This window comes from Bolinopsis microptera, chromosome 1 (genome assembly GCF_026151205.1).
Source record: "Bolinopsis microptera isolate Bmic1 chromosome 1, MBARI_Bmic_1.0, whole genome shotgun sequence".
NCBI classification, from domain to species: domain Eukaryota; kingdom Metazoa; phylum Ctenophora; class Tentaculata; order Lobata; family Bolinopsidae; genus Bolinopsis; species Bolinopsis microptera.
Window position 1 is genome coordinate 12,807,194 of NC_087072.1, and position 23,379 is coordinate 12,830,572.

Here is a 23,379-nt window from a genome sequence, read left to right on the forward strand (position 1 = left end):
CTAACCAGTTATGCTAAACGCAGATTTAGGCCTAAATTAAAGGCTGTAGGCCTAACGCATCTTGGTGACAGTTATCTGATCAGACTCGTTTAAGGTTATTATTATAAAGTACTGCAGTTCGAGCTGTTTGCTACATTTTTCTGGATTAATATTAATAACTTTTTGCAATGCAAAACCGAAGTTGTAATGTGTTAACCTATTATAATGTAGGTTATTACGAGCCTCCCACCCAGGAGAAGATGGTTCAAAACTCAACAGGTGGGGGTGATCAACAAACAAAACACCAACCACGTCACCCATTCGACCTCAAGGAATCCCAACGCACCAGCTACAAATATAGCTGCTACTACGATAAGCAACTCAGAAACTTCTTCGCAGAACCTGGAATCAGGAAAAGCTTATTGAGCAAGTTTTTCTCGCGCTCAACGGTTTTTACATAATCAATTCTGTACACAAAATACGGCGTTGGCACGGGAAATACTATAAGTTTATAGAATTGAACCATGCTAAATTCTGTATGAAGCGTTAAGATGGCTTTATTGGACATAATTCCACATAACTTTCAGGAATTATTACTGAGGAGTTTTATCCGAGAGCCTTACAAACATTCAAAGAGTATATACTGATAAAGAATTACCTTATCGGGACTAAAACCCCATTCTCGCCAGCCCTCCACCGAGGTTGGTGAGGCACGTAAATTAAAAAAACTTCTAATGCTAATAAATATCAAATTAAATATTTGGTTGCAGGTCATGCCTTTTAAAACAGTTTCTTTCCTTGGCACATTTCTAATCATATGCACTCTGCATATCTATTCATAGGGTCACTTAGTGCAACTCATATGACTATGATAGTACTTGTGGTCAATGACAACCACCTGAACAAAGTTTAAAATAACATTACATTTACACTTACATATTGCATTGAACAACAGTGAAACCAAAGAAGAGACAAGTGATGGAACAATTTTCCTGAGAATCTGTGAAGCAGTTTTTTGGAGAAAAGTTTAATGTTGAAACCAGCTCTTGTTTGACGAGATTTAACAGGGCAAGAAAATCTGTGATCCCACTTGGTGGTTTGTAACTTATCCTATTATGCTGCTTTAGCCTTTAAACACACTGACTACGAGTGTACAGGCGATCACTGTTACTGATTTCAATTTCAGCTCCCCCAACCTTAGTCTAACTTAAATGAATTGTCGTACCGCTCTCTATAATATTAATACAAATGGTGTTAGTAACATTCACAGGAAATTAAATTAGCGGGTTATTTTCCCATAATTGGTTTAAATTCTCGAAAATGAGCAGGAGAAATAATGAATGCGGAAGAAGAGACCCCACAAATTCTTTGCCAGTCATTCCGGTGCAAACACTCCAAACAACTGAAAGCTTTCGAGAAAGGAGCTGCTGAGTCTCTGCACCACAGCCGATGAAGGTGGTTCCTTTGCCGGAGAAACAGCTTTCTTGCCGTTGAGAAGAAGTCCAACGTCATCGAGCAACGGATACACAAGGAGAAAAAGTTGACTGACAAAAAGAAACAGTAATGAATTTTGGTGTAATTTAGGTCCAAAATTGCAGAAATATAGGGTGGCCCAAAATGATTTTCTTTCACAACAAAACGATACAATTTAGAGCCGGTATAACTAACCTCCTCATCCATGGCCAAAACAATGTAAGATTAATTTAAAACTTAACAACAGTTTATCCTTCCCCTTAACGTCTCAATGCCGGATTTGGTTGCTACACGTTGCACACCTCTCGTGTAGGCCGGGTGATCAAAAGGGGTTGATCACCGCGATCAAAAGGTTGCCAGCGTGTGTCAAAGGATTTGGGTGGTTTTCATGATCAAAATTCCGACAAACAGCTCGATTGAACCTTGTAAACCAGGATTATAAAGTTTAGAAATTGTCTTCCTCAGGCGTCTGCTTTCGTCGACGCTCAAATCAAATAAGAGTTCAGCTAAATCTGAAATCGATAAAGGGACAGAGGGCGCTTATCAGTCTTTTTGTAGCGACTGTTTAGTATTTTTGTGTCCGTTCCGATCCCTTGAGGGGAACATGTTCCAAACGTTAAATTGTGAAGTTGCAAACTGCGGTCATATCATTTAAACCTAATTACTAGTCTCTTACTTTAACAACTGTAAACGTTCCCAGATGGAATAAGGACGTTGGGACGCCCGTCTTAACAAAATGATCACCACTTTTGACCGTAAGAAGAAATCGATCATCAAACAGACTGACGGATATTGAGGAAGATAAGTTTGCGAACAAGAAGAAAAAAGGACTGAAGTGACAAATTGGAAAAAAAAATTTTGCGCTTTATTTCATCAAACACAGTATTGCTGAGAGAAACATACGGAAGAAACGACAAGAGCTGAAAAGGAGTCAAGAAATCGCAACAATGCATGCTTCAGAACCAAAAAAGAGGACGGGAAAATTATTGAGGAAGTCAGGATTATGCAACGCGAACTCAAATCTCCGGTCTTGCCAAGCTTTCGTCTGAAAAAGCGAAAGGAAGCAAAGCACCATTTTGAAGTTGAGCTTTCCGAACAACCTTAGAAAGCCTTAGAGAAAGAGGAAATGTTGTGAATGGAGGGAAAGAGCACATACACTACAAGAAGAGCACAAGAATCTAACAATAACCTCTGAGATTTTAATCGCGATGATCTTTAGTTTTATCTTTTAATTTAAATATCTAGATTATATATTATAAGCATGAAAGTTTTATATCCAGTTACCTTATATCCAAATAACGGAGTTAGTTCGCTGTTTATTTAGTCTCCTGAATTGGAAATACTAATCTGGATATATATAGTAGTATTCAAAGTTTAAATCCTTCAACACTACATAAAACAAAAATTTAGCCGAAGAAGGCGTAGACGCCGAAATTTGCCCTTACCCTAACTCCTTGTTTCACTTGTCCTGTCCTCTTTCCAACCGGATAATATCCAGAAATCAGTAAATTAAATCCATGCCAAATTTTGATGAACCCATATCATTCATTCCTCAACTTTTGCTTTGAGCAAATGGGATAAACGCACAAGGCTCAGGGGTCTCTACAATGAATACCTATTCAAAATTCAAATCAACTATTCAGAAGAAAAAAATCATAGTAAATTAGATTTGTTCCAATGCGAACGAACAGCTTAGAATATGATCTAACCGATCGGCTTCCCGGTATCGATGCATTGTTATAAAAATCGATGGAAAATTTTCAATATCATACGTATTCACTCGTAATTTTCTGAGCCTATTACCAAAAAATGTCCCTCATACTAAAACCATTAATTCCCTAACATACATTCCGCGGTATAAAAAGTCATCTCGAGCATAATATTAAATATTCCTATTAAATATCCTCACATTCAGGAGTAAAAAACCTGCAAAGCATAGTGTAGGTTTTATTTAGTGTTTTGGACGTCCACGGTTGGGAAACAGCACCGTAAACATGTTTTGGCACGCTGTGACATTATCCGGTATAATTGCTATTAAAGGCCTCCGTCATGCTGCTAATACAATGCAACGGCATGGTGTGTTCCTTTCCAGTTATAAAAACTTCTTATACTCTGACCAAAAAGCTGATGGGGTACTACGCTCGCTTTGTTGTTTATATCCCACATGCTAATGGAGATTGGTCTTTATTTCGAGGAAATTTTAAATGATTAAAGAGGATATTGAAGTGGTTATGTCTTGATATGGTATTTATATTTTCAATGCAGTACTTAATGATTTAACGCGGTTTTTAAGTTTTTGTCGCATTTTAGAGTGGCCCATGAGTTGATTATGAAATAGATAAGAAAAGATAAGAAAACAGAACCGGTAATGGGGTCAACTTCAACAACAAAAAGGGCCACTTTCAACTGAATTAGTAAAACCAACCAAGTATTGTTTTATAATAACTATAACTTTTTAATGAAGTGTCCGGGAGAGGACATATTAAAACGATAATTGGTTTTAAAATGCGTTCGAATAAATTTCTTTATTAAACTGAATAATAAATTAATCTTAAATCTATGGATCAAACAGATCAAGAAGTAGTGTCGTCAATCAAATCAGGATTCAACAGCACCCAATAAAGGCGTTAAGAATAGGAATACAAGGTGCCCAAACAAAGGACTAAGAAGTTTAAAGCATATTAGTACTCTGCCCGTTACTCGTCTATTTACTGAATACTGATACAACTACAGGTCTGATTCAATATTGTTAATTTTAGCACTTGGAGACCATAGAGTTTCATAATATCATAGTCAATGGTAAAATATCTATACAAAAGTACATGTTTTCTAGCATTAAAAGGATTATTTTTTGCCGTTTCTGGCAGTTAAAAGTTTATTTTTGCCTTTTGACCTCGTTTACTTTGTAACAAAAGGTTTACTGCACATACTATTTGACCATGCATTTGACCTGCAACCATTCTGCTGGCCTCGTTTCGAAGTTTGTACATTTTGGATAAACGTTACATGATCGATAACTGCGCCATATTATTTTGGAGAAGGTACTCCATAACGAGTAGTACTCAAAGCAGCTGCTGTTCCCTGAACCTTATATACCACACACTAATCATCCCCACCTATTCCAAACAGTCTGCACTTAACGTTTCATCACGTTATAACCTAAGTTGGGGGCGCCCCCCTGAGGGTGGCAGGTCCGTATAAAGTGTGGTCGTGCACAATTTAGTTTGAACATCTCCCCACCACATAGAAGCACGTTACACTTACAGTGTGTAACTGTGTGTTACAGTGTGTTTACAGTGTGTTAAAGTGTGTTACAGTGTGTTTACAGTATGTTACAGTTTGTTACAGTGTGTTACAGTGTGTTACAGTAAGGTACAGTTATGTTTACAGTTTTACAGTTTGTTACAGTGTGTTACAGTTTGTTAAGTGTGTTACATATGTTACAGTGTGTTACTGCACAGTGTGCTTCAAAGTATACACTAACAGATCACTGAGAATAACACTCAACGTGCTAGAAACAGATTTTTTATTAAACGACACTCTCTTTCTCTTTTTATTTCTGTAGCTGTTTCACCTGCTTGCTTGTACCTTTAACACACAACTTGTAAACACTAAACATGTTAACTTGCTTGCCAGATTTAATGAGGATAATACTTTATGAGGTCGAGTTTTCTCTTTAAGATAAGGTGAGAAGACTCCCAGTGCGTTTCAGCCAGAGCATGGTGCAGGTATCTCCTGTAAAAACTTGACACTCACGGCGTTCTAATCACCAAACCCATTTCCGCGTATTCCCGCGATGCTTTTGAATCATCTTCACATATGCTCACAGCATTACAGGTGTATTTTCCTTGACATTTTCGGCTCCCAAAATCTCATTTTAATGGCATTTTAAGGTTATTTAACAATCACTTTGACCAAGTCCTCGTGGTTTAAGTAGAACTAGAGAACTAGGATTAGTTGGCTTCATAAGATGCCGGGCTAATGCCAGCAAGCAGGATTTCTTACATCCAGTTTTGTTTTTAGTTGTGCTGTTGTTATGTTGGGATATTATGACTGATTGCAAAATACAATTCTTTGTTTGAGAGTAAACGTTTTAAATTTAATGTTGTATTTTGCGCCTAAATAACTTATGAAAAGTAAAATAGATTGAGTATATCAGAAGATGACATTATAACAAACATGGTAATTAAAATTTTCTCGATCTTGATTACTGTGCTAACGTTGTCGAGATATTTTTGAACGAGTCGCCTTGTATAACCCTTGGTAGTTCACAGCGAGTGTGGTAATTCCGTCGTTTAACTTTCAAATTTTCTGGCTTCAATGTTCCATTAACATTTAATATTTCGCAAGTCAGTGCTGTTTTTTATTCACATTCTTCCTCACCTGTACCAATAATAATTATAACACTGTAACCCATCAAAAAGTTACAGCGAGAAGGTACTCAACAAAGACTAAAAACATAAACTATATTTACAAACTATAACAATATATACCAGTATCCATGAGGTTTCCAATTTCGCACGATCTTACTCCTCCACAATTAAAAACTGATAAACAGTTAAACACCTCACCACCGGTTTAAAATATTTTTGGTCTCTATTGGGTTGGTCTGAACTACACTATGTTAATTAAACCATTATTAAAGAGTGGACTGGGGAGGTACCAGCACGTTTTGCATTGGTACACGTACACTGGGCTCGCAATGATTATTCTTATAACATCAAAATTTGTGCGCATTAACGTTTTTTTTCGTCTTGGTTTCCTGACTGGCTACTTATTTTACATGAACTTTACGTGAATTCCTTAAACATCTTTGGGTTTTCTAGCTGATGATTTCAAATGATGATGGTAACATATAGCTGTTTAATTTAGAGAATGTATTGTTAAACATAGGACGGGCGTCCTGAAACATAAACCCACAATTATAGCTAAGTTTGTGACGCTCTAAATCGATTTCATACTTTGTTTATCGGAATCGTGTGTTGCCATGTCTGGAGATATTTTGTTTGCAAGGGAGTCGCTACAAACATGCCTATAGCACTTTAACTCTGTGGTCTGTGCTAGAGTTGGTGGCCAACTTTTAATTAAATACTATCAGAATTTGCTGCGGTTAGAATCGAACATAGAGCTTCTTCGATTCTTAATCTGTATCATATATGAATTTAATTTATATTTCTTTACCACTGCAGTATTAATGCATAATATTGTTCTGGTAGAATGTGTTAGATATATAAATACCACGTTAATAAATCTTTGATCTAAGGTTATTAACTATTGTTAAATTCATCTAATTTGTATTAGTCCCGTAATTGAATATTATCGTTCAAAACGCACCATATGAAAATACATAATAATATCATTCACTCAAACACGTTCAACACTAGGAATGCCTCAATCAAAACAACACCATTTAGAGGATTTCTCTGATATGATGAGAATCACTTGTTAGAATTGGAATATTTATTTTTATCCAACATTCGCCGAACATATTATACTCAGAACCTGTTTGCGCTTGCTGTGTTAAAAATTACGTACTTGAAGACGATATTTCAGAAAATTTCTTCGTAAGAGAGCTCTGATATTTAATTGAACGAAGCCGCAACGTTCAATGCACAAAATATTCATTTCCTCAAATCATTTGTTTCATAGCAGTAGTTAAAAATCATAAACAACATGTCCTCACTGTTAATGCTGCTTGCCAAATACAGAACTTGCCAAGTGATTCAGCCTGCACGTGGTGGTCACATCTCCTTGTCCGTCATCATGTGTATATAGTTATAACTTTGTAATCCAGCGCAGTTCTTCACCACGTGTGGTAAATACATAACTACTTGTAGTGTATTATAAGATTTGCATTTTCATTGTTCATAGCAATTTTAAGCTCTACTGCCAAAAGATCAGAATGTTCTTAGGATACCCCTTCTGTACGGGTCTACATTGTAGTGTGATCCAAACACTAAACATAGTTTTAAAACAGAATGTCTACCTCTCATAAGTTCCACCAGCTCCACTAGACTTCTTTGGTCTCATTTTGCCTCTGAAGTTTGATGCATTTTTCTTACAGAGGGAACCGCGGTGAAAAATTTAATTCAGTTTGTAATGAAAAAAAAAAACAAACTGCATTATTTGTTGAAACGTTCATCTGGTAGTATCTGGTAAATATGTTAAATTTTAGAGCACTCCATACTTAGATAAATGCGCTCCAGATAGATAATCACCTGACTATAAACTTCTAATATCTTGCATCTATGATGGACTAATTCTAAAAGGGTAATAAATAACCTATAACTCTATATTATCTGTAGTAATTAAGTTCTGCTTGAGAAAACAATTTTTCTTCGCAAGTAGTTTTAATTTGGGGTATATTATATAGAGTTTTTTGACAACATTGTGTGGATAGCACATCCTTTGAAAACATACAACACTGCTATATGAATCAACTACTGAAACTTCTTATACGTGACTTTAATAATTTTCTACTTGATGACCTAATGAAAGATCTTGTGTTGGTCAAAAATTGTGGACATTGAGTGCAACACTCAACTACTCTCTGCTACACCAACTACACTCTCGTACACTCACTACACTCAACTACACTCTGCTACACTCAACTACACTCTGCTACACTCAACTACACCTGCAACACTCAACAACACTCTGCTACACTCAACTACACTCTGCCTACACTCAACTACACTACTACACTCTGCTACACTCAACTACACTCTGCTACACTCAACTACACTCTGCTATACACTCAACTACACTCTGTTTTCACTCAACTGCACTCTGCTACACTCACTGCACTCCGGCTACACCTGCTACACTCAACTACCCTCAACTGCACTAAACCTCCACTAAACTCTAAAACTACACTCTGCTACAGAGTACTACCTGATCACGGTCCGTTGGTGAATCCCGGCAATTGCTAACTGTTAAGTGTATGGTATATACAATGTATAAGTGTATTGAATATACATTTTTAAGTGTAGTGTAATATACATCTCATTAAGCTATTTTCACTAAATCTTAAATTATCAGGCTTTACTAGCATGTATGCGTTATATTGCATGTGTTGATTAACGAATAGTTGATATGTAAACCTGCATGTACAATGAACATACATACTTAGAAAGACAGTATACAATATACAAGCTACCCGCCACAAGCCCAAAACTTTGATGGGATTATATCTCAACCCATTTAGTTGATATATCATCAACGGAGACGAATTACGTGAGTTATTAAGAGGTTGCGTGTGGGTATCCACTATTGGCCACCCAGTATATATAAATATATACATGTACTGGTAAAATTCCCCCCCCTGCACCCTCTTCCTCCCCAACCCTGCACTTGTAAACTAGATTAGCAGTGACCAACAGTCTCAGCAATTTGTGCCATTTAATAAATACCATAGAAACATATACTTTATCACCATAAGCTACGTAGTAATAATAACGAATAACTTAGTTAGTTACTTGTTGCAGTTTAATCAAACTCTCATTGAATATTAGAGCTACCCTCAGATAAAATTTTATGACATAGGTCTGAAAGTTTATGATATTCATGTTATTTAACGAGATAATACTCAAGTCAGGGTTTCCTCATTAAAATAAAATACGAATGAAAACACAGAAAATACGCTGTCATCATAAAAATTCAATGAAAATACTTTTTGAAAATACTGCTTTTTAGAATCTAGAATTACAAAAATCTTTAAAAACATTTTGTTTATCAATGATTGGACGTGTCATAAATAGTAGAGAGGTGCTTTTTCTATCCGAGCAAAATCTTCCCTGTTAGCAGTCACATACTGAAAGAGCGAAATTTTTATAAAAATTAAACTTAGTAATATTTGCATTTCATTCAAACAGATAGTAAAACGATCGCGATTACCAGCCAGAACTTCGAGATCGATCACCGAACTTTGGTGTAAACACATATTATCTTAACTGTTGGAGTAGAATAAAATGATGATACCAATATATATGACTACACAATCAATATCAGATATTAAAAACAAAATGAATAAACAACAAGTGTAAACTCACCGTGTTTGACGCACGAATCATCAATTTTCCATCACACCGACAAAAGGCCACAACGTAGAGGATCACAACCAAATGACCCCCCGGAGGTAAAACATACCTTCATAGTGCACATTCACCAACTTCTCGTGTCTTTACAGGCAAAGTGGTTGCCTAGCAGGATAAGCTTAGTAGAGAGACTATTTAAAACATATTTCCTTCGTAGGTTTCTGCATAGCATGGAGAGATTGTAGATGATATTTATCCTCAATCTAGTACACACATCTCAGAGATATGTGTAAAAAAGTGTTCAATTACATGAACCGAAAAAGAAGAAACTACCAAAAATGTCTCACTGTTTGAAACTACTATTATTAGCCGGTACCTTTTCGCCATACAGGTTATACAATCAAACTAGAAATTACTGACTACTTTAACAACTATAAAATTTAATTGGGCACCAGCTGTAATGAAGATGTGGTTTAGTGTAAAAAAGAAGCGGCCACCATGGACGTCTGAGTAATTTATATAATGAATAAACTACATAACACATTGAAAGTTGGTTTTAAACCTGAACAATAGAGCGTCTAAACCATACATAGTACTTACCACCCACTTTCAAAATAATAACATGGGTTAACAGTAATGTTATTTCGTCCAGTCTGCACCTCACACATTATCAAGCAGCGAGACTGTAATTTGTTATTCGTTAAACATGACCCTCATCAAAGACAGCTTAAGAGGCCGGGGGGAGGGGGGGTCTTCACAAAATTATCTCGAAATCGACTTTTATATGTTTCTAATAGAGGATAATATCTATCAGCTGCTTTGGTCCCTGGAAAAATATTGTTCCTAGCCGAAATTATCGCCCGGTCTAAGGTCAGCGCTTATTGTAATTGTATTGCGCGAGCGATTTTCAATCGCAAATTCTGAAAATCGAGTCCTAAAACTCTATCTTCCCCACAATTTTTGAGCAAGGCAACCCGAAACTTTCAGGATATTTTCTAGTGACATTAGAAGAGACGATCAAACCAATCGAGATAGGCCTTTAAAATTTTTTTTATTCAATTTTGAAAATCTATGGACCTCGTTTTTTTCCGATTTTTTGAGGTCCAAGATATCAAAAATGAATAAAAAATTTTAAAGGCCTATCTCAAAATTTTGTATTATCAGTCTCTTCTAAATGTCCCAAAACATATCCTGAAAGTTTCAGGGTGATTCTCAAAAAATAGTGGGAGAGATAGATTTTTAGAGACTCGATTTCTCAGATTTCGATTGAAAATCGCTCGCCAATACAATTACACATAACGCGGGGGGTGACCTTAGACCGGCGATAATTTCGGCTAGGAACAATATTTTTTCCATGGGACTAAAAGCAGCTGATAATTATTACTCCCCTCGATCAGAACAACTATAAAGTCGATTTCGAGAGAATTGTTTGATGTAGACACCCCCCCCCCCCCCGGCCCCCTAATAGGGGTCTGTTATGTGGTTCACTTGAGCTAAATTGGGTCTTACATGATCCGATCCACATTTAGTCACCATTTTTTTGCAAATTTTTTAGCTACAAACAATTTTTAGTCTCTTTTTTCGACCTTTCGAGACTATTTCCCGTTCCATTATTCGATTTTTCCATTATTTCTAGCTAATTTTTTTTGGTTTCGCACATAAAGTCAGACTTTGTACTTACAAATAATTTAAAAATAAAATGCTTAAAAAAGGAAATAAGTAGAGTGATGACAGCAAAAAAGCAGTGGATTACACGTGTATAGTCAACGTATTCAGTCAGTAGGAACGGTGATGTCATTATATTAAATTAATAAAAATTTAAGCTTCAATAATAACCTGTCATATAAGCTAGTACTGAAATTTTGGTCTGCTTTTTAAATAGTCCTCCGAAAAAAATTAGTCTCAATAAATTTGGTTTTACAAAAATGTTAGGCAAAATTTTGACTAAATTTATGGTAACTAAATTTGTCCGATCTTAGGTAGGTGACATTTTCGTCATGGTATAGGTTTAAGCAGATGCCTGAGTTAAGGATTGAGTTTAGGTTGGGGTCAGTGCTAGGGTATTTCAATTGTCTGTCCAGAGCCATTTAGAGAACATGTTAAACTATTTCTTTATTGGTCAAACTTATTTTTTGTTGTTGTTAAACTATTTCTTTTTGTCCGCTATGTACCCTCTCCTCTCTTTAGCTTTTAGATTTTCCTCGAGCCCTCTTGGTTTATCATTGAATCCATCCTGTTTTTTCTCCATATTTAAACATCACTTGATAATAAATAAACACTCGTTGATTAAATCCGTAACCTTCAACGGTGTTCGTAACTAAAGATATTTGACTTTACACACAACGAAAGTGGCAAATGTGGACGTTGCTGGACATTGCTGCTGGGTAAAGGTCACATAATGGAACTCCAAACGTCAAAAATCTTCTGAACGGTCGTTATTTCGGTAAATCGATTGTTTTGGGCAAATTTGTGTGGTCCATACTAATGAGTAAAATACGAAGCAATGAGTTACAAACATTTGCCTGGGTAAATAAACATTAAACAGGCTAACAAGGACTAGTGGTAAAACAAACTGATGACCTCTCTCTAGGATGCTCATGGTTGCCTTATTCAAAAGCAATAATGATGGTTGAGATTGTATACCATAATTATTCTAGCCCTCTGGTTGTAATTGTAACAATAATTGGTACTTATACATCTATAAAGTATTAAGGGGCGGATCTTACTACAGTGAAACCCCGATATACTCGCGGAGATTGGGGGGAAGGAAATGGCCGCGTAAATTCGGGGTTTGCGGTAAATCGGGTTTGCGGTAAATCGGGGCGCGGTAAATCGAGGGATTTACTGTATTGATTTATAACACTAGCAGGTGCGGTGAGAGAGCGAGCGTGCTAAACGTGCTGGATACACATTCGACTTATACAACGAAAGTGGCAAAAAGTGGCAAAATATGGGGCCTTATGATACCAACTTCTCGTGGAAAAGTTAAGGAAAGTTGGACTGCCATACAGGCCACCTAATGGAACACCTTACAATTACAAGTCGGTAGGACGGCACTAGAGCAGTCTCACCCAGACAAACCTCGCATATTTACGCGTCCTTATGCATGAAATCAGCCTCACAATTGACAATTTGCCCCGTTTAGCTTGAGTTTTTAGTTTGCAGTATTCTTATTAAAATAGTTTACTTCAGATTTAGATTTGTTAATTAACGAAAACAATTTTTGAAAATAAATGCGGGGTACAAGAGCATATATCTCAACAGTCACGCTATCGCCGTAATTATGGGCCAACATTTCGTTGACATGAACAGCATGATTCAGGCATAATTGAATACTTTTACGGCCAGGTAGCGCATTGGTTCGAACGCCGCTTTGCGAATCGTGAGGTTGCGAGTTCGAATCCCACTGTCTGTCTGGTCGAGGGTGAAGCGTGCGTTGACGTTCAGCTAGGATCCTAAATGGTCTATGGCAACCCTTCGTTCCTACTCACTCGAATACTCGAGAAATCGAGTGTGAGGTTTAAATGAGGAGCTGCACATTGCAGCAAAGTCTCGGGCGAAGAAAGTATGGTACCCACTACCTTAACCGTCGATCAGGCCAAAAGCAAATCCTTTGGCTTCCTGAAATTGGCTGGTTTGCACTTGTGTGAAAATTGTGCTGTTGGAATACTCCCGAATATAATAAGTGTCTTGATTAAACAAAATGTTACACAAATGAAATTCATTTCCATGAATACTGATCACTTGCCAGTGAAGTCTAGCTATTTATACGTATTCCCTCGTTCCCACGTCCAGTTCATAACAGATATTGAGATGTTTTAATAACAGTGGCCTGCATACTCCGCACAATTCTAGATCTCTGTTCCATCAATATATAATAATTGTGTGGAAATGATACTTAAAGCTAAGTCAATAACTTGCGTTTGTAGTTTGGGATTTAGTGCTATAAATCCTATTTGGGTGTTCCTTCATAGTCTTAATAATTAAGATCCGTTGTTAAACTCAGTATTCAATAAGTCAAAGAAAAAACTCATTAAATGTAGATTTAACATGATCTGGGTTCTTCAGTATCTATGCCTCTCAAATAAAATGTCAAGCTGTCCTCATACCTACCAGTGCACCACCCTATTCCCATAATATTAAGAGTTTGGTCACTTCTAGATGAAAAACTGCACTTCCGGTATCGGACTTGCACTTGAATGGTTTTTAACTTTCGAGAAATTGGATAAAATCTTATGACTCCTACAATTCTATCAACTGTAGAGCAGATGTATATGGTATAGATTCAGGTATGGCTTTGTGGATATAAACAACTGGTGCTCATATGGCGGACGATAACAAGGCTCGTCTCGGTATGTCCATTATTAGTTTGTTTAAAGAAACTGTCCCGATCCTACCCGTGGCGTGGAATTACAATGGGGTAGTGCAGAATATCACTAGACATTGTGATAAAAGTTGTACTATCCTCAGAACTCTTGACTTTTTGTTGAAACTATTTCTTTTATTTGCTCAAACTAACGCCTGCCTGTTAAGCAAGAAACAATTCCTCATCCAATCTATTTAACCTGGATAAGTGACAACGTTTTTCCTGCAAAATTAATACAGTGCGGCACCCTAAAACGAGGGTTTAACACCCTTGATTAGCTCAACAAATAGTTTTTATCTACAACCGTGACCGGCATCCTTTAACATATCCGCTCCCACAGACACACATAATTGTAAAGTAAAAGTTTTCGACATTCCACTTGCTCACCAGGTGATTAATTATCTTTTCTCGTGAGTTCACCTAGTTCCCTGCTTGCACCCGCTTCGTTCTTTGTATATCTTTGAGATGAATTGCTTGAAATACTTGGTCTATCTTTTAATTATGAGGGCTCTCTTTTAAATTAGAGTCTCATTTAAATGCCTACTGATCGGAAGAGGCTGCGGATATTTAGGCTTTTAGGGAATTTACATGTTAAAATCTGTCGAAATAATAACTATTCACGTGAGTATCCTACCCCACGTAAAAATATCACGTACAAATTTCGTCTTTATAATCTAGACAGGAAAATCATTAGTTGCAATATACACCCATGCATGGAACCATTGTAAACATTAATCTGATTAATTGTTAAAACGTCTGTTTCCTGGAATTTCCAGCACTAAAGTGTCGTAACTTGGAATGTTATTAAGTTGACAATATATCGCGATTTTAAAGTTTCGGTAACCCTGGAATAAAAAAGGAACATTAAAAAAATCTTTGGTTGTTATTGTTTATTTTTGTTTTATTATAATGTTTCCATTTTGTTGTTATGTATGAAGTTTAATAATGAGCCGCGTATTTACTCGTTACTGTTTCTAAAACAAAGACATGTTGATACTCAGTTCCTCCTACGAAACTCTACAATGTGCTAAAGTATAGGTCATACAGGCATTGGTAATAGGTTTTCGTCTGGATATAATAGTAACTGTTCTATTAAAAGTAAAAAGTTAAATAAAACAATGATCACATTAATCAAAATCAGTTGCCACGAATTTTGGTCTCGTGATACAAAATACGATAAACTATCCGTATATATCTCGCATATATCCAGAAATTATTTGCTGTAAACAGGCCGCATTAGTTCACTTATAGTATAGTCAGTGTGTGTAATGCACAACCACACAAAGGATCATTCTCCTCACACATCTCTTCATTGTCTTCATATTGCTGTGCCTACTTGGTTTCAAATCATTTGGACAAAGTGCAGCTCGATCTGTATATCATCGTAATTTATCCGTTATCACGGCCAGATATTGCTGAAGTTACCAGTTTTGTTAAAGTTTGTGGTTTGTACTGCCAAACCAACATATTAACATTGTTTAAGTTTTTACTTACATTATTCTTAGAAGATCCCTTAAGATTTAAGATTTGTTTTAATAATCCTTTTTTAGAATTCAGTATCCCACATAACAATATAGCGGTAATACGTATTTTAATTCATCTATCTAATCTCTTGTAATGTAGTTGACTAGTCGAAAATTCGATCGGATCCACCGTCGGACTTTTCCCGCTTTTAGTTTTTGTCCAGAAATCCAAACTGATGGATAAATGGGGTGGGGACTCCTTGTCATAGAAAACTCCTCTATCATTCGTATCATTTTCTGACGAACCAACAATAAAATTGGATGATCGCCATTTCCACGTGTTTTCCATACTCTCCACATTAAAGCAGTTTAAATACCAAGTATCGTTAATCAAATAGTATTATTCCTAACTGTAATATCTAAACCGTCCTATCTACTACTCTGTTATAGTAACTTTCACACCAGATTATAAAAAGGATCTTATTATATATGAGTATGGTGGCACTATTGTAGGTAGTAGATGAGACCGAGAGGTGGACTATCCTATCTTATCTTTGTCATTGTGGTTCAGGTAAGATCACTCAACCACAAAGTGTAGACGTATCACCACAACATGAGACTGCAGCTTACAGCCTGTTTAAACGGTTTAATACCGATCCCAAATAAAGTAATATATCAAATATCCCGTCGGAATCAGTTCTCTGGTGCCTGTTAGGACTGCAGTAAAACTCCGTGCTTCTATAACTAGGATTTATACAGGAGTGAGAAGTTTGTTTTAAATTATTCCTCCTTTTACTGAAAAGTAAAACACCTGGCGCCCAGCCACATTATTATATATGTATAGGCCTGCATTTATGGTTAATTATTTGGGGTCTGAATTTTCCAGAAATATAGGCTGCATATTTGTTTGTTGTTGTCAACATATTTATTTTTAATAACACCTGTTCAAACACTGTATTTAAATGATTGTGACTTTCCGGCTCCGAATTTGTAAGCATCACCGTAACTCCGTAAACAACTCTTTTTTCTTACTTTCCTTTGCTTTTTGTACGGTGATGTCCACATCTGTATTACACACTAGTACGTGAACAAGTGTGCACAATATTGCTTCTCTGTGATTGTAGCGCTCGTGTCAGGACACACTAGTAAGTGAATTGTGCTCAGTTTGCTTCTCTGCTGTGATTGTTAGCGCTCGGTTCAGGACACACTAAGTAAGTGAAGTGTGCTCAGTTTGCTTCTCCTGTGAATGTTAGCGCTCGTTCAGGACACACTAGTAAGTGAAGTGTGCTCAGTTGCTTCTCTGTGATTGTTAGCGCTCTTTCAGGACACACTAGTAAGTGAAGCCGTGTGATCAGTTTGCTTCCTCTGGATTGTATAGGCTTCGTTTCAGGACACACTAGTAAGTGAAGCAAGTGTGCTCGTTTTTTGCTTTCTCTGTGATTTAGCGCTTTTTCCCGTTCAGACAAACTGGTAGGAGAAGTGTGCTCAGTTTGCTTCTCCTGTGATTGTTAGCGCGCGTTTCAGGCACAAGCAAGTAAGTGAAGTGTGCTCAGTTTTTGCTCTCTGTGATTGTTAGCGCTCGTTTCAGGACACACTAGTAAGTGAAGTTGCTCCAGTTTGCATCTCTGTGATTAGTAGCGCTCGTTTCAGGACACACTAGTAGTGAAGTGTGCTCTGTTTTCTTATCTGGATGTTAGCTCTCGGTTTCAGACAGTTTCCTTCAGTGTAACTTGTAGCTGGTATAAAATCGTTGGGAGGATTTCTCAGGCTTTCCCTGGAACGAAAGCTAGTGAAATTTAACCAGTCAAAAGCATAGGGCGACTTAAAAGAATCAAAGAAAGATCAATTTGTGCTATGTGGCAAGTACTGACGAAAGTTGCGTACGTAGCTCACAACACTTAGACATTACAAGGAAATCCCAAATTCCCCTAAGGTAGGAAAGTTTAAAATAAAACTTACGGGCAGTTATGGAGAAAATAAAATGACAGACGGTGAATAATTAATCATTAAGATGCTTTAAACTGTTGTGGCGTGCGAATATTCTTCCCCGCATTATTTTCTTTTGTTTACGTTCTCTTGTTGAAACCCCCCATGTAATATTGGAGACTTGCATTACAAAGAAAGTATAAATGCGAATATTTTAATCTATGACTTCTTCTGCCCAATAGAAGTGAGAATCAAACGAACACCTTCTCGGTGAGTTCTCCTAACATATCAGTTTACTACGACGGTGGACCTTGGTCAGCTAACTCCTACAACAGCGGAGGTAAGAACCTGGTCATGCAGGATGATGGAAACCTTGTCCTCTACAAAGACAACGGTGAAGCAGTCTGGAACACTGAAACAGACGGTAAATGCTAATCTTTTACGTTTGAAACTCTTCGATTATTGTAGTGCAGTTCGGCTGTAATTAACAGTATGAAGTTTAATTTTATAATTAATATTTTTATTTGGAAATTGAAATCTCATTTAAAATACATTGCTGTAGTGATACATTTTGACTATTCGTTTAAATTTAATCTGCGTTTCATTATTATATTGTAAACTTATCTAACTTAAAATTCGAATGTATCCTGTGTTTCCTGTATGAAAATTGGGCTCCGGATATTCAGCTTCCAGTACCTCGATCGTGACTTTTGTCACTCATACTGACCCCACTTATTGGTCAATGGTCAAAAATTCAGCCAAACTGATTAGTCACTGGTCAAAAATTCAGCCAAAACTGTGAAATGTTGGTCAAGGAAACGGCAGAAAAGCTTCTATTAAAAAATCTTTCAAAATTTCTCCTCCTATTCTGCGAATTTTCCGTTTATCAAAGCTCTCTTGGCTAATCTAGCTTTCAGTAGCTCAATCCTGTCTTGGATTATCCACAGTGAATTCACTAATTGGTTATTCAAGAGAAATATAGTAAAATCAGTGAAATTTGGATTTATAACACTAGCCAAAACAACATATTTGTTGAACTTGAACCACATGGAATATAACACTGACCGTTTTCGTGACAGGTGGAAGAATTAACCATGGCTGGGTGGCCTAGTGGTTAGTGGTTAGAGCTTCCGCCTTCTGTGTATAGGGTTCAGGGTTTAATCCCAGTGTCACTCAGAGTAGGGAGTAGCTACGGATTCATTGGATCTATGCAATCTCCTCGGTCGAGGCAGCCGAATGATAGGAAACTTGATTGGGGGTTAAATGAGGAGGGGTGCCTGTTAAATGATGAGGGGTGCCTGTGCCAAAGAGATCAAGAATCTTAGGATACTCCATCAGAACATCTACATTGTAGTGTATTGTAAACAAGGGCGGTCGAACTATTCGATGACCCTGTAGCGGAATCTACAACCTTTACAAATTATAAGTCCACTAAGCAGCATTACAAAATAAAACACTTTTTCCTTGTTTTACTTCTTGTGTTTTTCTGGTGTTGACTCAACACCAGAAAAACACAAGAAGTAAAACACCGTGTTGAGCCCCAATTTTGCATACCGGGTCAAACAGTTCAATTAGTCCTACCCCTTCTTTGGAGGAGATTTCCATATAGCCTGCTGCACCGATATCAGTTGCCATTGATTTCCCTTCTTCCGGCGATATTGTGCACAATTCCTGTCCTCTGAGGTCGATCTTAGAAGTGACCAAGATAGTTGGGATTCTAGAACAATGAAATCTCAACTCAGGCGCCCAGTGATTTTTCACCATCTCAAAAGCCTCGACAGTCCCAGAAACATCGAAAAGAATGATAAAGACATTTGCTCCAGGGTATGATAACGGCCGTGATCGATCAAAATCCTCACCTGTAACAGTGTCCACAATAGTTAAGCCAACAGGTTTCCCATTTGATTCACAGTGTGCAGGATCCCACCCCTATCAGAGCCATTATAGGCATCGTCATCTGCAGGAAATTCCTTTCTGTGGTATGTGAAGATCATGCTCGACTTTCCAACTGTCTCCAAACCAACAACAACTGTTCTGAGAGTGAGTGAAGATTTCTTAAACATAATCCTGACTTAAGAGAGTAGGAGGGATCATAAACAAAAGCAAGCTGAATCACATTATCACCATGGTGTTTTAACAAGAGTAAATATAGGAAGACCAGAGAGCTAAGAAATATTTCAAGAATCTAGACCTAGTAATTTTATCGTATAACAATCCCCCGAAGAGTGTTTGGATGTTATTGTAGTGTAAAAAGAATTTACAGTAGGATGCCACAACTTATTTTTTTTTATTTCTGTTTTATCTTTAAATGGCAGGATGTTATAACACCAAGGAAAGCTTTAAATTCAAGTCATCAAAACACTAATATAATAATTTGAAAGCTACAAACAATATTATAACAACATTACTATAAACACTGAAAACTAAAATCTTTAAAATTGAATTACAAATAATAATTGAAAATTTCTGACTGAATAAACAAACGGATTACAAAGTGGGAAACAAATTACATATTGCTTCTCTTCTCTGGTTTGATCAGATTTACGTTTTCTTAAGATGAAAAATAAAATAAAATTCAGAAAAGAGATATCCTTAAAACATTCAACAATCAATAACATTAATAATCCCAAGATCAATATCATGCCTAATGCTGACAACCCTACTATACTGTACTAAAAAGTTGGTCCTCTTTTTAACTCATAATAAGGTGCACTTTTGTGTGGTCTTTTTTTCTGTCGTTGGATTCAGCACTGATTTTATTGCTCGATCAAAAACTGTTTTCAAATTTTCGCCAGTTAAAGCAGAACATTCAATATGATCTACAGCCTTGATTCTCTTCTTTACTTTTGCTCCTGCAAAAGGAAGCAATTAGAATATAGACTATGTTATAATATCAAATCAATCCAAGACAATATAATTGCTGATTCTTAGGCCTTGATAATTTGATTAAAAAACAGCCTATAGTCAGACACAAAGTACAACAAGTGGAGGATAGTTAACCTTCCTCTGTTGCAACAGTGGGGCCAGTGTAGCCTGGATCATCACGGAGGTCACATTTTGTACCAACGAGGATTTTAGGAGATGAAGGGCGATGATGACTCACCTATCAAACAGATTATTTACAGTAATTATACAAAATTACAGAAAGAATAAAGAAAAAACATGCTGAAAGCAGTGGCGTAACGAAAGGCCCTGCTGACCCCGCTATACAGGGGGCGCCGTCTTAGGGGGCGCCAAATCGTCGTTTGAATGTGGGACAATTTCGAAAACTTAACTAACGTACTAGCAAAACTGTGCGTTTTGCTCTAGATACACACTTTTTTAGAGATTTTACCGGCGTATTCTCTAAAATCACCTAATTTGTTCAATTTTAGGGAGGGGCACCAAAAGGGGAGGGATGCCAACAGGGGGGGCGCTTTTTTTGGCAGGGGGGCGCCAACAGGCAACGTTACGCCACTGGCTGAAAGTCCTTTCCTTTCTAAAACAAACAGATTTGAATAACAAGGATGTAACACATGCTTTTCTAGAAAATAATTACTTTTACCTCCATGTTCCAGCATTCTTCGACATTTGCAAGAGATGCAGGTGCTCCAATGGAATAACATATCAAAAATACATCAGTATCAGGATAGCTTAGCGGCCTCAATCTGTCGTAATCTTCCTGTGCAATACAAGTACAATCGAATTTTAAGCCATAACTCAAAAGTATGCAAAATAACTTTTAGGAAAACACAATTTTTAGGAAAACACAATAAAAATTCGACAAACCTGCCCAGCAGTGTCCCAAAGTCCTAGATTAATCGGTTCTCCGTCAACAACGACATTAACCGTGTAATTGTCAAAAATGGTAGGGACATACTCTCCAGGAAAAGAGGCAGTACTGTAAACGATTAGCAGACATGTTTTTCCCACAGCCCCATCACCAACAGCAACACATTTAAGAGTGCGCATTGCTATATTTGAAAAATCTCATGTTATTTTTTAAATCATCTCATCAAGGTGAAGTATAAGAGTATTTCAGTATTTCAGAGGAACAGCAAATTACACAAAAATTGTACCAATCCGTTATACAAAGAGTTGTAGTTCATTTTTACCAAATCAATACCTAACCAGACCTCACAACCTCAACATTGAAAGATTGCAGTCTTGAACACAGGTTGTAAGAAATAGTTCCCAATTAAGAATTTATAATGGATCCCTATTATATTCACTATTACAATTTTTAACTTTGTTTTCATCTTTCACTTGAAAGACAACTAAATGGCTTTTCTCGAAAAACAATGTCCTACAAACCAAACTAAAAACCTAAACATTTTGAGACCGTGAATAATTCCCGTGAATTAATCTTCGTGGAAAATTCTTAATCATTCTTTGTTCTTAATTTGATATCAGCAGTTTAAATTTCATTTAAGTAAATTGTAGATATTTCAATCATAATTAAAAGCTACAGTGGTATTTTGAATTTAAACAAAGCAACTACCTCCTCAAAAATGGAAAAAAATGAATGTTTACTGGTATGGGCCTTTTTCACTTTTCACTGTCAAATTCAAAATCCTTGGCCTAAATTTATAATATTCAAATTTTAAGATTTTGATACATGGGTCCCATAAATTTTAAATTTTTGATACGAGCGTGCTATACTATACTACTGCTAAAACACTTTACTCTCTACTGCTAAAATACTTTACATTCGATCTTCAAAATTTTCTAAAAGGGTTCCTGACATGGACAGTTGATCAAACGATGCGTTACTGTGCCGCGCCGCGCACTCGCACTCAATTATGCTTCTCGCAACAATCGGCAAAATGCGCTACTGTGCCTCGCCGAGCTGCAATGAATTGACATCGTTAATTAAATCAATATACAAACCTAAATAATTTAATGTATTTCCAAATGCTGATTTTTAGGTTTATTATCTACCAATATGCGTGCACCAAGTTCAAAGTTGGACTCGTCGCAGACGGTTTTTACTTGGCACGCCAGTCCCTGTGCGCAGCGCTCTTTTCTACGTAAGATCGGAGTGAGTAATAAACTAGCAAGCTACGTTATAATTGTAGCGCGATGCACTACTGGGCCGCACCGCGCATCTTTTCGGTAGATCGTTGACCATTGTTAATGGTTTGGCCCGGCGCGTGGTACTTCGTAGCACTTGCCGTCGGGCCATTTCGAGAATGGAGAAGAAAGCGGCGCGCGCTACTTCGAATAAATTTAGACGAGTATCATCTGTCAATGTAGATCGGCGCGGCGAGATGCACCACCAACCACTAGGCCTCGCCGAGCTGCGAAGGATTGACATTGTGAATCAAACGATGGTCTTGGAACAAATATTTTACAACAAGTACCCAGCTGTCACTAATTCGCTCGCCCAGTACAAAACGGTTTTACATAAACCTTACCTAGTGGGGACCTCAGGCTATCATTTTCATAAACATAACCGAATAGAGATTTGGCGGAATGACAGGCTGAGCACGGCCCAGTAAGATAAACCCTAACATATTCCAAACCTAACCCTTACTGGGCCGCGCTTTGACCATTGTTAATGATCTGGCCCGGCGCGCGCTACTTCGTAGCTCTTGCCATCGAGAAGAAAGCGGCGCGCGCTACTTCGAAGAAATTTAGACGAGTAACATCCGTCAAGGCCGCGCTAAGCCTGTCATTCCGCCGAATCTCTATATGTTTATGAACATAGTAGCCTGAGGTCCCCAGGTAACCCTAACCCTAACCATAACCCCGAAGCTATCCATAACCTTTACCACAACCTTAAATAATATAACCCTAACCACTAACCCGAGCCCTAAACAATCGAATTCATGTTTTACTAGCCTGTCACGTGACCAAAACGGGTTTTGGCCCATAACTCGACTCTCCAGGGAAGCATTTTTACCATACTACTACTACTATACGCACTATATACGTCATGGCGCGGGGTGATTCGGAATCAGCGTCCAAAAATACACCGCTTTAGATCAATTTCATACCCAAAGGGCCTTTTCACAAGAATTTTCTTAAAATTTGGGTGAGCGATTTAGTATAGTAGGAGCGCAAGTACCCAGCAAAAGTTACTGGCTGACGGTGTTACTCGAGGTGGTTTAATTTAAACAGTCGGCTTGACATTAAACATGATTTGCAGGCGTGG

At 37.3% G+C, this 23,379-nt stretch overlaps 1 protein-coding gene across 1 annotated transcript; it reads right to left on the reverse strand.

The window, feature by feature from the left end:
- Nucleotides 1-19,549: 19,549 nt before the first annotated feature.
- Nucleotides 19,550-21,194, reverse strand: LOC134816067 (ras-related protein Rac1-like). The gene is made up of 4 exons (XM_063824794.1): nucleotides 21,012-21,194; nucleotides 20,788-20,904; nucleotides 20,244-20,346; nucleotides 19,550-20,095 (listed from the first exon to the last, which is right to left on the reverse strand). The coding sequence occupies exons 1-4, from the start codon at nucleotides 21,192-21,194 to the stop codon at nucleotides 19,941-19,943; spliced, it is 558 nt and encodes a 185-aa protein (XP_063680864.1). The 3' UTR covers nucleotides 19,550-19,940.
- Between the last annotated feature and the right edge of the window lie 2,185 nt (nucleotides 21,195-23,379).